At 62.0% G+C, this 13,856-nt stretch overlaps 2 protein-coding genes across 2 annotated transcripts; both read right to left on the bottom strand.

Annotated features, from left to right (window-relative positions):
• Positions 1-227: 227 nt before the first annotated feature.
• HCK (HCK proto-oncogene, Src family tyrosine kinase) lies at positions 228-8,576 on the bottom strand. The gene is made up of 13 exons (XM_030963162.1): positions 8,487-8,576; positions 6,985-7,114; positions 6,548-6,590; positions 6,179-6,278; positions 5,935-6,033; positions 5,691-5,794; positions 5,182-5,331; positions 4,742-4,894; positions 4,260-4,442; positions 3,784-3,860; positions 1,369-1,522; positions 1,013-1,144; positions 228-430 (listed from the first exon to the last, which is right to left on the bottom strand). The coding sequence occupies exons 2-13, from the start codon at positions 7,111-7,113 to the stop codon at positions 228-230; spliced, it is 1,527 nt and encodes a 508-aa protein (XP_030819022.1). The 5' UTR covers position 7,114; positions 8,487-8,576.
• Positions 8,577-10,053: 1,477 nt separating this feature from the next.
• CCM2L (CCM2 like scaffold protein) lies at positions 10,054-13,631 on the bottom strand. The gene is given in 11 exon segments (XM_030963363.1): positions 10,054-10,426; positions 10,609-10,747; positions 10,921-11,068; positions 11,276-11,339; positions 11,462-11,597; positions 11,679-11,852; positions 11,854-12,128; positions 12,439-12,622; positions 12,719-12,802; positions 13,070-13,237; positions 13,499-13,631. Coding segments are annotated over 11 exon segments (1,686 nt in total). The 5' UTR covers positions 13,529-13,631; the 3' UTR covers positions 10,054-10,142.
• Between the last annotated feature and the right edge of the window lie 225 nt (positions 13,632-13,856).

The following is a 13,856-nucleotide window of genomic DNA, read 5'->3' as shown; positions in this document are numbered from 1 at the left end:
GTCAGGGCACCCACTGTCCAGCCAGCACTTCCTGGAGCCACTGCCCCAGGGACATTCAGGCTCCTGGAAAAGGCACAAGGTGTGGCCACATCTCTTCTCCTTCCATCATGTGCTCCTCCAGCCCAGCCACTCCAGGAAGGCTGTGGTTCCTGGGCCAGGCTGGCAGGGGAAGCAGGGCACAGGTGAGACAGGGAAGAGCTGGCAGTGTCCGCCCCAAGCATCCCGTGCTAAGGCTCCTGCTGGTACTGGCTCTCTGTTGCAGTGAAGAAATCCTCCAAAACACTCTGTATGTACTCAAAAGTGGGGCGATCCTCGGGTTTGATCTTCCAGCACCTCATCATGACGTCATAGAGCTCCTCGGGGCAGTTATCTGTGCGGGGCATCCGGTACCCACGCTCCAGCGCCCTGATCACCTCCACGCTGGACATCCCTGGAAAATGGGGTGCAACAGGTGAACATCACCTGCTTTATCACTGGTGACTTTAAAAGTCATAAAATCCCCAAACCCAAAACTTCTCTCCCTTTGGGCAATGTCTCCAGGAAGGGAAAAGTGGTTAGAGGGGTTGGGAAGGGGGAACTGCTGTTCCTGATCAGGGAAACGTGGACAAAGGAGATGCTGGGTTATTGTAGCATGGAGTTTTGTGCCTCAGGTCAGATAAGGTTTATAATCACCTTGTATAAATTAAAATCACTTTGTATAAATTAAAATGTTAAGTCCGTGATGAGCCATTGCTTCCAATGAAAAGTCAGTGCAAGGGCAGAGCTGCTCCTCAGAACAGCCTGTTGTGCCACCCCAGATCCTTCATGGTCCATTTGTGGTAGCATTTACAGAGTGATTCTCCATTTCAAAAAGGTACCAAAAGTATTAGTATAAAATACAGGGTGGTCCCTAATGATAAGGATTTGCAGGGTTTTCCCATGGAGCTGGAGAAGCTCAGGTCGCATGCATGGGGCCCAGAAGGTGGAATGTGTCTTTTGGAATCAGATTAGAGGAGGCATTTCACCTCCTTACCTGGGTAGGGGATGCGTCCATAGGTAATGATCTCTGTCAGGAGGACCCCAAAGGACCAGACATCCGATTTTATAGTGAAAGATCCGTAGTTGATGGCTTCTGGTGCAGTCCATTTAATGGGAAACTTGGCACCTGGACAAAGAGATCCAATGGGAAACATGAGCCCAACCCCAAGTGCTGAGAAATGGGTGGTGAAATATGGGGAACCAGAAACAAACAGAAGAGGAACAAGTGAAGTGATGCAAATGAGAGGAGCTTGCCTCTGCCCATGTACCCAGCACATCCCTCCCGGGGTCAGGACCACCATGGTGGCCAGGTGGCCCTAAGGGAACCCCCCAACCTTTCACCCCCAGCACCTTCCCGGGCCGTGTACTCGGTGTCCTCGATGACCCTGGCCAGCCCAAAGTCTGCAATCTTGCACACCAGCACTGCTGACACCAGGATGTTGGCAGCTCTCAGGTCTCTGTGGATGTAGTTCCTCTTCTCAATAAAAGCCATTCCTTCTGCAATCTGCCACAGGGGAACAAGGTAAATGCAAACAGGCTGCTTGAAATAACACACACCCCCTCAGCACCAAAGAAGTCAACTGCTTCTGGCCAGCACTTAGAAAAGGGTGAAAGGAGACAGGAGATGGATGTCCCATCCCTGGAAGTGTTCAAGGTCAGGCTGGACAGGGCTTGGAGCAACCTGGTCTAGTGGAAAGTGTCCCTGCCCATGGCAAGGGGTTGGAATTGAGATGAGCTTTAAGGTTCCTTCCAACCTAAACCATTCTGTGACTTTCCTGTATGGAAACTGCTCTCCAAGCAGGAAATCCCTTACAGAAGAGGTTGGGGTTTGGGTGAGCAGCCCAACATGACACCTGTGATCACCAGAGTCTGTGAGTGTTTGCAGGACAAGGTGTAAGTGCTTCATCCACAGCCATGAAGATGTGGAGAAGGAGCAAATAATTCTGTACTCAGGGAAGACCTGAGACCAGTCTCTAAATACACCCACAATGGCTCACTAATTGCTGCAGCAAGGGGCAGCATTCCAGAGCTCCCTTAGCTGGGGCAGAAAAGCATAGGAGAAGATGCCTGAGCTCTTCCAGACTAGTTCCTGAAGAGTCACCTCTGCCTGTGAACAGGATGGCTGTGACGGCCCCTGACAATCGCCCCCACCACTGTGCCTTCTGAAGTCCCTGCACTCAGTGCTGTGTGTGCAGGTCTCAGCCCTGATCCGGCAGAGGTGACCTGGTGCGTGCACAGCCAAACCCCGCAGCTGCCCTGTTACCCCAAACCAGAGTCCAGAATGTGAAGGGGCTGGAGCAGCCAGAGGGGAGACCCCCCCTCCTTATCACACCCACACAAGCTGTGGGTGAGGTGCAGCTCCCACAGGGCTCTCCCCACTAAACACAGAAGTAGGCAGGCAAGAGCGGAAGGATCATTTCCATGACCACAGATGCATTTCTGCCCGCAGTGACTCAGCCCCAGCACAGGGGCCGGGCTGCTGCCTGCCCATGACAGCTCTTCAGCCTCTGCTCTCCCCAGAGCTGCTCGAGCAGCCCCTCAGAGCCGTGGGCCGAGCTGGGGTTGGCACGAGGCAGCTTGCTGAGAGCAGATGGTGCAGGAGAGCACAGCTGATGCACAGACCCCAGCACAGCCAGCTCCAGCAGCCAGTGACCTGGTCTGAGCCCACAGCACTCCCATCCTGGATTTCCTATTGCTCAGGTGCCTCTATGAAATATCTGAGCTCAGCACAAAGGCTCCCTGGGTTCAGCCCTCACCCAGGGGCACTGCAGAAGCAGCAGGGACTCAGGGGTTGTGCGAATGGTTGCACGTGGAGCGAGGTGTTTAACAGCCCCTTCTGCTGTACTCAAAGTCAGCTCCTGAAAATATCCCTGAAATAATTATCTCTGGCTCCTCCTGCCTCTCCAGCTGCCTTCCCCTGCTGTGACAGCCCTCTGGTGACCTTATTGAACCACAGCCCTCCCGTGGGCATTCCCCTGGGGCAACACAGCCTGCTATGCTCCCTCCAGGAGGCTGGGAACCGTGCCTGGCTCAGCCCCTCGGGTATTGGGAGCACACAGGATCATGCTGCAGGATTCCTGTTAAACCCACAGGGCTTCACACCACCGTGGTGCTGTCCTGAAGCAGTGCTGGGGGTGGGGTGGGTGTGTGGCCATGCTGGGCTTGTGGGGCTTTGGCCAAGTTTGCAGGTAAGGTTTGCATGTAACTGTCACAGCAGCAGCAAATTAGAAATTATGGTTACCAGTATCAATAGTTATCAATTATAGAAATTGATAACATTGCCCTGGGCTTGGTCGGTCTACACCAACCAGCACCAGAGAAGGGACTGTGCAAATGTGAGCTGTGGAATTAAGCCCCATCCTCAGCCCCACTTTCGCCACAAAGCAGAGTCGCCCATGGGCTGTGAGGGCTACAGGAACCGTGGCAAACACAGGAGTCAGTAGCCAATCCTCTCCAGGATCTGTGCAGCTCTGCTGTGCACTGCTCAGGTGCAGGTGGGCTAGCTGAGTGCTGCAGATATTGGCGTGGTGAGGGGAAGCTGCCACTTCTCCTTTCACACAGCCCTGCTCCTGTGAGGTCAGCGGGATGGGGATGGTGAGCAGGCAGGGGCTGCCCACAGGAAATCTCACTGCATCCCCAGCACTGCTCAGAGCAGGCTCCTGGCTGGCCCTGCACAAGCTCCAGGTAAGTTCCCAGGCTCCTCACTCACCCCTTTTAGAGAAGCAAGGGGCACTCAGAGCTAGGGAAGGTCTGCTCCTTCCTCACCTGGGCAGAGAAGTCGATCAGCTTCGGGAGCGGCAGCTTGTTCCCCTCATTGCTCTTCAGGAAATCCAGCAAGCTCCCTGCAGGCAGGGAAAGGTGCCAGAGCTGTTGGTTTAGCTGGAGCCTGCACACACCCTTAGGGTGGCACAGGGTCCCAAGGAGCCAAGCAGGACAAGGGGGCTCTGGAAATACACTTGATCCCCCATCCCACTGCTATGGATAGGCTGAGGGGAGAGCACCAGTGCAGGCTCCCTCCTGCCTTGCAGAGTGCTTGTTCTCATCTGTCCCCTCTTAGGTGTCACCACATCCCCTCTCCCAGCACCCTGCCCCAGAGCTGTGGCAGGAGCAGGAACTGTTCCCAGAGCCCTGGGAGCTGGTGCAGAGCCCACAGCCGAGCCTGGGGATGTGGAAGGGATTGATGCTGCACCATCCCAGGGAACCTGAGTGCCCACAGACATCACTCAGGACACAGACTGCACCTTTCTCCATGAATTCGGTGATGATGAAGATGGGCTCCTCCCTGGTGACCACCGCGTGCAGCTTCACCAGCTTGTCGTGCTGCAGAGTCTTCATCAGGTTTGCCTCCTCCAGGAAGGCTTCCACGGACATGCTGCCCGGCTTCATGGTCTTCACTGCCACTTTGGTGTGCTTGTTGTAGGTGGCTGGGGGTGGCACAACAGAGCATTCCCACACTGCCCTGGGAGCGCTGGGCTTTGGAGCCAAAGTTCCAGCCCTGCTGAGCTGCTGTGGGAAGGTTGGAGGCCACACACGGCCCAGGGCTGCCCCCACATGCCCAGCCCCAACCAGCCCCTGCATTAAGGCAGGGTCACCTCCATGTCCCTCTGCTTCTCTCCCTCCCTGCGTTTTCCACCCCACCATCCCACCTTCTCACACATCCCCCACCCTTCCTCCTTCACCATCACCTTCATCATCCTCCCAGCCACCTCCCCCTGACTCTCACCCATCCACACTTCTCCGAACTGCCCTGCTCCCAGCTTCCTCTCCAGGCTCAGTGACTCCCGAGGGATCTCCCAGGCATCTTTCTCCCAGGGCTTCTGTGGTTGGGGTACCCGGCAGGGGTGGGTGAGCTTCTGGCACAGCCCATCGCTCTGACCTGGGGGAGCATCCAGGGCCATGAGCCAGCCTGTCTCACTGCCCACACTGTGCTTCAAGGGGAGTGTGGCCACCATGGGTGTGCAGGGGCACCGGCACCACAGCTGTGACAGCCAGCAGGCCAGCCATGGCGATAGGGGAAGGTCTGGAAGTCGCTGCATGTTGCAGTCAGAGCCCAGGGGTGATGGGCAGGAGCCCCTCAGCCTCTGCACACCCCCAGCTGCCCAGCTGCTTGGCTCAGGGACAAAGCCCCGTTTGGGAAGGGGGGCCGGGCACCCCAGGGCTCACCCTTGTAGTGCTGGACCAGCTCCTGCAGCGTGTTGAAGTTGTTCCGAGGGGAGATGTAGAAGCCGCCGCTGTCCAGGGTCCGGATCTTGTAATGCTTCACTGCCCCGCCCCGCAGCTCGTCCCCGTCCCGCACCGAGAGCGAGTAGGAGCCTGCGGGGAGGGGAGCGCTGGCACCTCCCCCGGGAGCGCATTCCTGCTGCTCCCGGCCGTCCCGGCTGCACAGAGCATCGCCCGGCAGAGCCAGCAGCACCCGTCCCACTGTGCACCCAAACACCCAAAGCAGCCCCAAGGGGACACATCCCCCATCCCTGCCCTGGGATTTGGACATGTGGCAGCACCACAGGCCATTCCAGGGGCACCTCCAGGCAGAGCATGAGCCCCCCGGTCCCTCCCTGCAGCACAGCACATCCCCAGGGCTGGGGAGGGAGCTCCTCTTCCAGGCAAAGGGGGAGGAGGGCAGCCCTTGGGGCAGCTGTTCCCCACCTCTGTGCCGTGGACACCCCTCACACCTTTCGTTGTCTCGCTGTCCCTGATCATGAAGGAGCCAATCATGTTCCCAGGGCCAAGGAGCTGCCGCTCCGCATCCTTCCGGCTGACATCCTTGAAAAACCACCTGCAACAGAGCCAAGGGAAGCCAGGAATGCTGGATTGGGCAGGGCTGGGGGCAGGACAGGAGGCAGGAACAGGGACAGCGGCAGTGGGGAGGGGTGGGACAGCATGGGGCCAGCATCCGGCACACAGGGATGGACTCACTCCTCTGTCTCCAGCGAGTTGTCTTGGGCAACGTAGTTGCTGGGGATGAACCCTTCACGTCCTGTCACCAGCGAGCGTGCTTGCCACCATTCCCCAGACCTATGGCAGAAGTGGCATTGGGTTGGCTCCTGGCACCTGGACCTGGGCACCAGCAGCTCCTCCAGGGCAAATTCCAGAAAAAAATCCCAACAGGGCCACACAAGCCACCAGGGGACCCAGGAGAGGGGTCTCCAGCAGCACTTACTTCTCCAGGACCTTCATCCGCTCGCCCTTCTGGAAGCTGAGGTCCCCAGCGTTGATGGCCTCATAGTCGTAGAGTGCCAGCACCACGGTGTCCCCCAGGCCTGCAGCAAGGGAGCTCCCTGGGCACCCTCCCTGTGCTGGGATGGGGTGCCCAACACTCCTGCCATGAGCACTGGCCAGGACATTGGCCAGGACCCCCACAGCCCCAGCACCTCCATCCTCATCGTGTCACATGTGGCCCCTCAGGGGAGCCCAGAGCTCCCATCCCTCCAGGACTGGCAGTGCTTGCCCCTAGGTCAGAGAGGATCTGGCCATGCTGCCCCCACACACTCCAACCCCCTGCACCCCCTTGCAGCCCTCTTGTACCTACCATCCTCGGGCAGGGGCGCAGCCGTGCTGGGGACATTGTTGTTCTGGAAAGTGCAACAAAACCACAGAGTGACATCACAGGTGACAATGACCTGTTTCCCATGGGGGGTCTTGGCCCCAACAGCAATGGCAGGAGCAGGAGGGCACCCAAGGGGCAGCACCAGCACCACCTGACACGATAACCGACCCAGCACCAGCATCTCCACCCCCTCCCAACATCGTCCTTTTTTCTCCCTTTCTCCATAATTCCTGGATTCCCATCAGGTCCACCCTATTCTTTGTCTGAGTGTGGCCTGAGCTTTCACCCCATAGCCGAGTCCCTGTCCCAGGGCACTGCCAGTGTCCTCAGCTGGCTCCACTCTCAGTGCTGGTGGCACTGCTGACAAGAGGACCTGAACCCCCTGTGACAGCTCAGCCCTGAAATCTCTCATCACTCACCCTCTTGTTGGTGGCCGTGGGGTCCCTCACATAGTGGCCCTGCTGGATGGTGGGGCCAGGATCAGGGTCAGGGTCAGTTTTTATCATCTTCTCTTGCCCTCCAGCTTCCTTTGACCTCACACAACCCATGCTGCAGCCAAGGAAGGGGAAGTGAGGCCATTGCAACAGAGGTGAAAGCCCCGCTCCAGCCCCAGTCCAGCCCCATTCCCATCAGCTCCCGCAGCACAGGGCCCCAGTGCTCTGCTGTGACAGGGAAACTTTGCTCCTCCCACAGCTTCAGGACACTGGGGTGCCCAGTGACACTCCAGAGGAAAAGGGAACTCCTGGAGATGTCATAGGAGGTGAAGTTTGGAGAGATAACAGCAGCAGCCATGGAGCAGCTTCCCTGCCCTTGGGGGATGTGGACAGGGTGCGGGCACTGGGCACCATGGCAGCAGAGAGTCACACTCAGCATCTTCTGCACAGAGGGGCCCTGATCATGGGGAGCCCTGCTGCAGCTTGGGGGCCCCCACACAGCACCCCCATCCCCACAGGTCAGCACTCCACACTGTGCTCCCCTGATCTCTGCTGGGTGGGAGCTGCCCCAAACAGCCAGTCCAGGGCAAAGACAAATGCTCAACTTTCTTCAGCAACCCAAGAAATTCAGTGGGGAAAAAAAAAAGCTGCAAGAAGCAGCAAGAGTGGTAAACCCCTTGCAAATGTACTTCCCTTGCCAGGGAGACCTGGGTGCAGAGAAAGCAGAAGGTGCTGGTGGTGACAGTGAAGGAGGAAGCTCAGGGCTGAACCCTCGATGTGTAGAGCACAGCTCTTGAGGAACATCACTGTTCCCTCCACAACAGCCCATGGTCATTCCTTGCCTTTCCCTGGGTCAGCCCTGGTCCCGAGGGCAGAGCAGGAGCAGCGGTGGCAGCCAGGACAGCTCATCACCCTCACTGGGCACAGGCTGGGGACTGTGCCAGATCCACCCTGGCAAACCCACTGGTGCCCAGCTGAAACTCAGACTGGCTCACACCATCACCATGCAGGTATTTGCTGTTCCAGTCCCATTCCATCCAGCCCTACAGAGCACAAACACCCCGGGCGGTCCAAGGGTCATTCCCCCGGCTCCTGTGGCATAGCTGGCATTCCCGATGTGTCCCACCCTGGAGTGCCAGGTCCCAGGGCTCACGCGGTGTCCCCAGCCGTGAGGACCAGGTTGGATGAGGGTGCCCTTCGTTCCCGGAGCAAGGCTGCCCGCAGCCCCCTGCCCTTGCTGCCCTTGCTGTCCGTGCCTCCGGTCCCCGACAGCGCCTGCAAAGCCACGGGCAGGGACCCCTCATCGGGGCTGCACCGGGAACCCTGAGATTCCCGGCCATCGCCTCATCCCGGTCACCCAGGGTCCGCCGCTCTGACCGGGACCGGCCCGGCGCGGGGTCGGCCCCACCGGGCTGCCCGGGACCGGCTGCGGGGCTCCCTCACCGCCCTCGGGGCTCCGCGCACGGTTCCGATCCCGGAGCTCTCACCTTCGCTGCCGCCCTGGGGCACGTCCCCGCCGCCGGTCCCTCTCCCAGTCCCCTCGCGGAGCCCGGGCTGCCGCCGCCGCTCCGCTCTGCCCCGCTGCTCTCCCGCCGCCTGCCCGGTTCGGCCACGCCCCTCCCGGTGCGGTCCCGCCCCCCACTCCGACGGGGCGGGTGCGGCCGGTGCCTCCCGTGCCGGGCTGGGAGCGGGGACCACCATCCCACGAACCGCACGGAGATCCCAGCCCTGCGTGACCCCACTGCCCTTAGGGACCCCCGACGGACGCCAGAGCCCGTCTGTCCGTCTGCCGCCCCCGGGACACCGGGCGGGTTTGGGTCCCGCACCCCAGGATATTTCCCAGCCTGGTGCAGGGCCATGAAGGGTCTGGGGCACGGGGGGAGCACAGGACACGGCCTCAGCCTGCGCCTCTGTCCCAGGAAGGAGAACAGAAAGCCCTGAGCACCCTTGGTGGGGTGCAGGACGTGAGGGGTGCATGGGACTGGCTTTGTGAAGCACAGCTCAGAGAGGTCGGATATCCCTGGCTTTGTGGTGCCCCTGCTGGCCCTGGTATTCCCGTGCCAAAGCTCCTCTCGGAGCCCTACCCAGCCCCGCGGTGCTCCAACCTTTCTTCTGGAGTGCCCGGACAGCCCCTGAATTCGGGATGGAGGCAGCATCAGCAAGGGGACCCACGGCTCTGTGTGACCCTGACCATGGGCTGCTCGGGTTCGGAGGAAGCAGCCAGGGTGGGAGAGCGTCACACCTCATGGGGGTTTGCATATGTACATTTTTTTTTTTTTTGTAGATAAAGTAAGTTGCTCTGGTAAGCCCAGCGTCTGCTGCCCGCACACCGCCCTGGGGCTGCAGCGCCGTCCCGTAGTCCCCACCAAGGGACACTGCGCCAGGGAATGTTGGCTCGGGGCCATCAGCCAAGGGCCAGCAGCCGAGCGATGTTGGGGTACAGCGGCCAGGGGGAATCGGCTCGGGGATGGCGGCCAGGGAACATCAGCTGAGGTCCATCGGGCGGCGGGAGCACGGCCCGGTCCCCCGGAGGCGGAGGGGCTGCAGGGCGGGACCGCAGGAAGCCGGGCCCGGGCAGGAACTTCCTTTTGTGAAACACCCGCAGCCCGCGGCCGGACGAGTGTCGCACAAGCGCCGCAGGCAGCAGCGGGCCAGCTGCGGCCAGCAGCCCTTTCCTCCCCCAACACATTCTTGCTGACCCCCTCCATTGCTCTGAGCATTGCCTGGAGCCAGTCAGGAACAGTCGGCAGCACCCTGACGCTGGTGGTGACATCCAGGTGACACTGGAGTGGGCAGGTGCCCAGCCCAGTCCAGCAGCCCCCTGCCCCAGCTCACCCCCACACCACAGCAACCCCTGCACTCTGGCAGGGCCTTTCCCCAGGGAAGAACCTGCTCTGTTCCAGCCCCAGCATTTAATTGAAATCTGCAGAAATTACAGCACATGTGTCTCCCCTACAGCCACAGCTGCCCTGTGATTCCGACAGCCTTGACAAGAGCTGTCAGGGCAGTGCAGAGGCCTGTCCCATCCCACGGTGACAAATTCACCCTCCCCGGTTCTGGGGCAGAGCTGGGCACCTGCTGAGCCTGCTCCTGGAGGTGCAGCGCCGCATCAGCGAGCAAAGAGAGCTCAGCTGGGTTTTGGCTCAAAGGTAGTTGTCCTCTTCCTCCTCCTCCTCCTCCTCTTCCTCATCCCGTGCCAGCGCCTCGATGTCGTGGGTGATGTCGGTGATGATGCGGTTGAAGGACTCGTTCTCGGAGCGCAGGGACCAGCTGTCGTAGCTGCGCACAGCCGAGGCCGACGTGTTGCTCATGCTGCGCTTGATGCGGCCGAAGCTGTCGGTGAGGATCCCGCCCTCCCGGATCCCGATGCTTTCCAGGAAGGTCTCAAAGTACCCGATGTCTTGGTCAGGGATGAAGGGCCTCATTCCTGTCACGAGCACCGTAAGCCTCACCCAGGGTGCAATGCCAGCCCTACTGGTTTGTCCCATCCTGCCCCCAGCAAGCAGCAGGGTCCTGACATCCCCTGAAGCACCAGCCCCCTGTCCCCAGGGGATGCACAGACATCACCAGGGTGGCACAGGGTGGCACAGGGTGGCTGCAGACACTCACCCAGGAGGAGGAACTTCCTGCGGTCCCCGTAGAGGCGCAGGAGCTCTGTGCAGTATTCCTGCACCGGTGTGCCCAGCCGGTACTCACGGAGCAGGATGGCAAACTGCTGGATCTCCTGTGGTGACAGCTTGTTGCGCAGCTGTGGTGACACAGGGATGGGTTTGGCTTGGGGACACCAGCAGCACACAGCCCCCCACCCTTTGTCCCACTGCTGCTTTCTGACACAGGGAGCCCAGACCTGCCTCCTCCCCTGCCCCAGCTGCTGGCACTGCTTGCTGCTGCTTGTCCCTGTGCCCATCCCTGTGCCCTTACCGTCACCATGTAGTCCTGCAGCTGCTCCAGTCCTGCGCCGCTCTGGTCACTGCCACTGCAGGCGGTGGCCAGGCTGTGGTGGGAGCGGTGGAAGGAGGGCGAGGAGGTGCCACTGTAATACGCTTCAAAGGTCTCGTGGGAGCCATTGCTGGGGGAGGACACGGGTCAGTGGGTCCCTGTACCCCCCGTGTGCCCAGCTGCCCCCCACCCACTACACAGCACCCACCATCACATAGGGCTGGGGCATCATTGCAGTGGGCACCCAGCCAAGGGCAGGGGCACCCACCCAGGGGCACCCTGGGGACCCAGTGGGACCCACCCCAGTCCAAGGGCACCCTGGGGGAGCCAGACTCACAAGGAGCTGCAGCAGCTGTAGTCAGCATCGTAGCCGTATGTCCCATCTGTGCGGCAGCTCTCGCCTGGGGAGGGAGAGCTGAGACCTCATAGCAGAGACAACCCCCCCGCCATGTGTTCATGTACCCCACCTGTCAGCCCCATGACACCCCGCTTGATGATCCCACTCCTGCCTACATCCACTCACTCCTGCTGGAGAGCCAGGGCCGTGTGGGGGTGGAGGTGTAGTGGTACCCGGCTCGGTCCACGCACTCGATGCTCTGGTCGCCGTAGATGATCTGGAACACCTGGCAGATGAGCGCACAGGACTCCTCCCCAGCATCCTGCAGCGGGAAGGGCGGCGGGCGGTGAGCGCCGCTGGGTGGGCGAGCGCCCGGTGGGTGGCACAGGCCGGGACCGCTCACCCTGTTGGGCACGGCGAGGATGATGAGGTTGGAGTAAGCGTCAGGGCAGGGCTCCTGGGGGTCCAGAGGGTTGCTGCCGGCGTGCCGCCGCTCCCAGCTGCCGAGGCCGGTGCCGCGCTCCCAGCTGCCGCCGGCGGTGCCGGCCCGCCGCCGCTCCCAGCTGCCGCCCGCACGGCTGCCGCCGCTCCCAGCTGCCCGAGGGCCGCCCCGCGCCGCCGCTCCCAGCTGCCGCCCCGCCGCCGCTCCAGGCTGCCGCCCTGCCGGCCCTCCTGCCCGCCCGCGCCGCCCGCCAGTCCAGGCTGCAGATCGTGTGCCGCCGCTCCATCGGGCCCCCGAGCCGCCCCTCCGGCCACGAGCCCCCCGCTCGCTTCTCTGCGGGAAACGCCTCCGGCAAACCGGCCGGGGCCGCCTCGAGGTGCGCCCCGGCGGGGACCGGATCCACTCCCAGGCCTAGGGAGCGGGGACAGACAGGGCGTCAGGACGGGGGGCTGCGCTGCCCACCCTGCCGGGTCCCCAGCCCCTGCCCTGGCCTCCCTGTCCCTCCAGCCCAGGGGGATGCAGAGGGATGGGGATGTGGGAGCACCAGCAGGTTGGGGACACCCCTCCGGGACTTGTATGTAGGAGAATATGGGACACACCAAGACAGGGACAAGGCGGGATTTTGCCGCCTTGCTAGGCTCTGACACCCATCACCCGCCGTGCTCCGGCCCCTGACAGCCCCTCGGGGCTCGGCTGGTGGCCCCTGGCCGGACCCCCGCACCGGTTTTGAGGATGAGGAGGTGCAGGGCATCGTCGCGCAGGTAGGAGGCGGCTGCGATCTCGTGTGTGGGGATTCGCAGGATCAGCTCCTCGTTGTCGCGCCAGGTGAGCAGCAGGCAGCGCGCCGAGAGGCTGAGGATGCTGTCCTGCTCCGGCGTGGTCTGCAGCGGCAGCTCCTTCAGCTGCTGCAAGGACAGAGCACGGGGGCTGCGTGGGGCACCTGGCAGGGTGGGGTACCCCCCTGGGGTGCCCACCCTCTGGGGAGTGGGGACCCCTCTTACCCTGGCCGTGTCCAGCAGCTGCAGCACCTCATCCCGGCTGGAGGGGTTCAGGGACGATGTCACCCATGTCAGATGACCTAAGAACTGCGGGGGGGAAAGCCCAGGGCAGCTTGGGGAGGCCGGGGCATGGCCCCAAGGTCAGGACACATCTCCCTGGGGTTCGGGGACCCCCTGCACTTAGGGGCTCCTCCCCGCACCGCCAGCGCACCCTCCTCCTCCCTGGGTGCTTGCCTGGGCAGGGAGGGGACCCGGACCCTTCTGGCTGCTCTGTGGCTCTCAGCACTGTGTAGTGGCCTCATAACCCCACCCCAAGCAAGCAGTGACCCCGGGCACTTTTGGGGATCCTTTTACCTTCACCTCCTTCTCCACGTAGTCGTGCAGCAGGATCTGGGGGTCGATCAGGTAGTCGGGGGGGTATAGGGGCACGGAGTGCAGCGGGCGCCGGTAGACGCTGCTGCGGAGCGCTGCCCTCCGCGCAGCCTTGGGGAAAACCAGCCGCTTGATGGGCGACACGAAACCCTGGCAGGGGAACGGGCACAGGGACGGGTCAGCACCGGGCACCCGACCCCGGGCCCCACACACGGGGTCCGTGGCACCCAGCACCTGGGGCGGGGGGGGCAAGAACTGAGCGCCTCTCTGCTGGCCCTTCGCACTGTTTGGGGTGCTCCACTTCTCCCCGCCGTGCTGTGGGAGGGGTACGGGGCCTCTCAAACCTGTGCATGTCACCCTCTCCCCCCCTCCTGCCCGCCCCCCGGACCCCCCAGCCCCAGCCCCACGCACCTTCTTCCCCTTCTTGGCCTCGCTCTCCATGGCAGGACGCGGTGCTGCGGCCGCCCCCTCTGCCCCGCTCGGCGCCGCGGCCCTTTCCTGTGTCGGAAACTCCACCAGGATCGCTGGGATGTGAGTTCCTGCCTCTCCTGGGGGGTGCTGGGGGACTGGGCTGGGCTGGCACTGGCACTGGCACTGGGACTGGGCTGGCACTGGGACTGGGACTGGGCTGTCACTGGGACTGGACTGGGACTGGGATAGGGGCTGAGCTGTTACTTGGGCAGAAGCAGCGGCTGAAGTTGGCTGAGATGGGACTGGAGCACGGACTTGGACTGGTGCTGGTGCTGGTGCTGGGGTTGACATTTATACC

The sequence above is a fragment of the Camarhynchus parvulus genome, chromosome 20, assembly GCF_901933205.1.
Source record: "Camarhynchus parvulus chromosome 20, STF_HiC, whole genome shotgun sequence".
NCBI lineage: Eukaryota > Metazoa > Chordata > Aves > Passeriformes > Thraupidae > Camarhynchus > Camarhynchus parvulus.
Note: the sequence above shows the minus strand (reverse complement) of the source record. Positions and strands in the feature narration are given on the sequence as shown.

Coding starts and splice junctions, on each gene's coding strand:
- HCK (XM_030963162.1), bottom strand. CDS start 7,113: ATGGGTTGTGTGAGGTCAAAGGAAGCTGGAGGGCAAGAGAAGATGATA. Junction 6,591..6,984: donor CCACGGCCACCAACAAGAGG/GTGAGTGATGAG, acceptor TGCACTTTCCAG/AACAACAATGTCCCCAGCAC. Junction 3,861..4,259: donor CACCGAATTCATGGAGAAAG/GTGCAGTCTGTG, acceptor CCCTGCCTGCAG/GGAGCTTGCTGGATTTCCTG.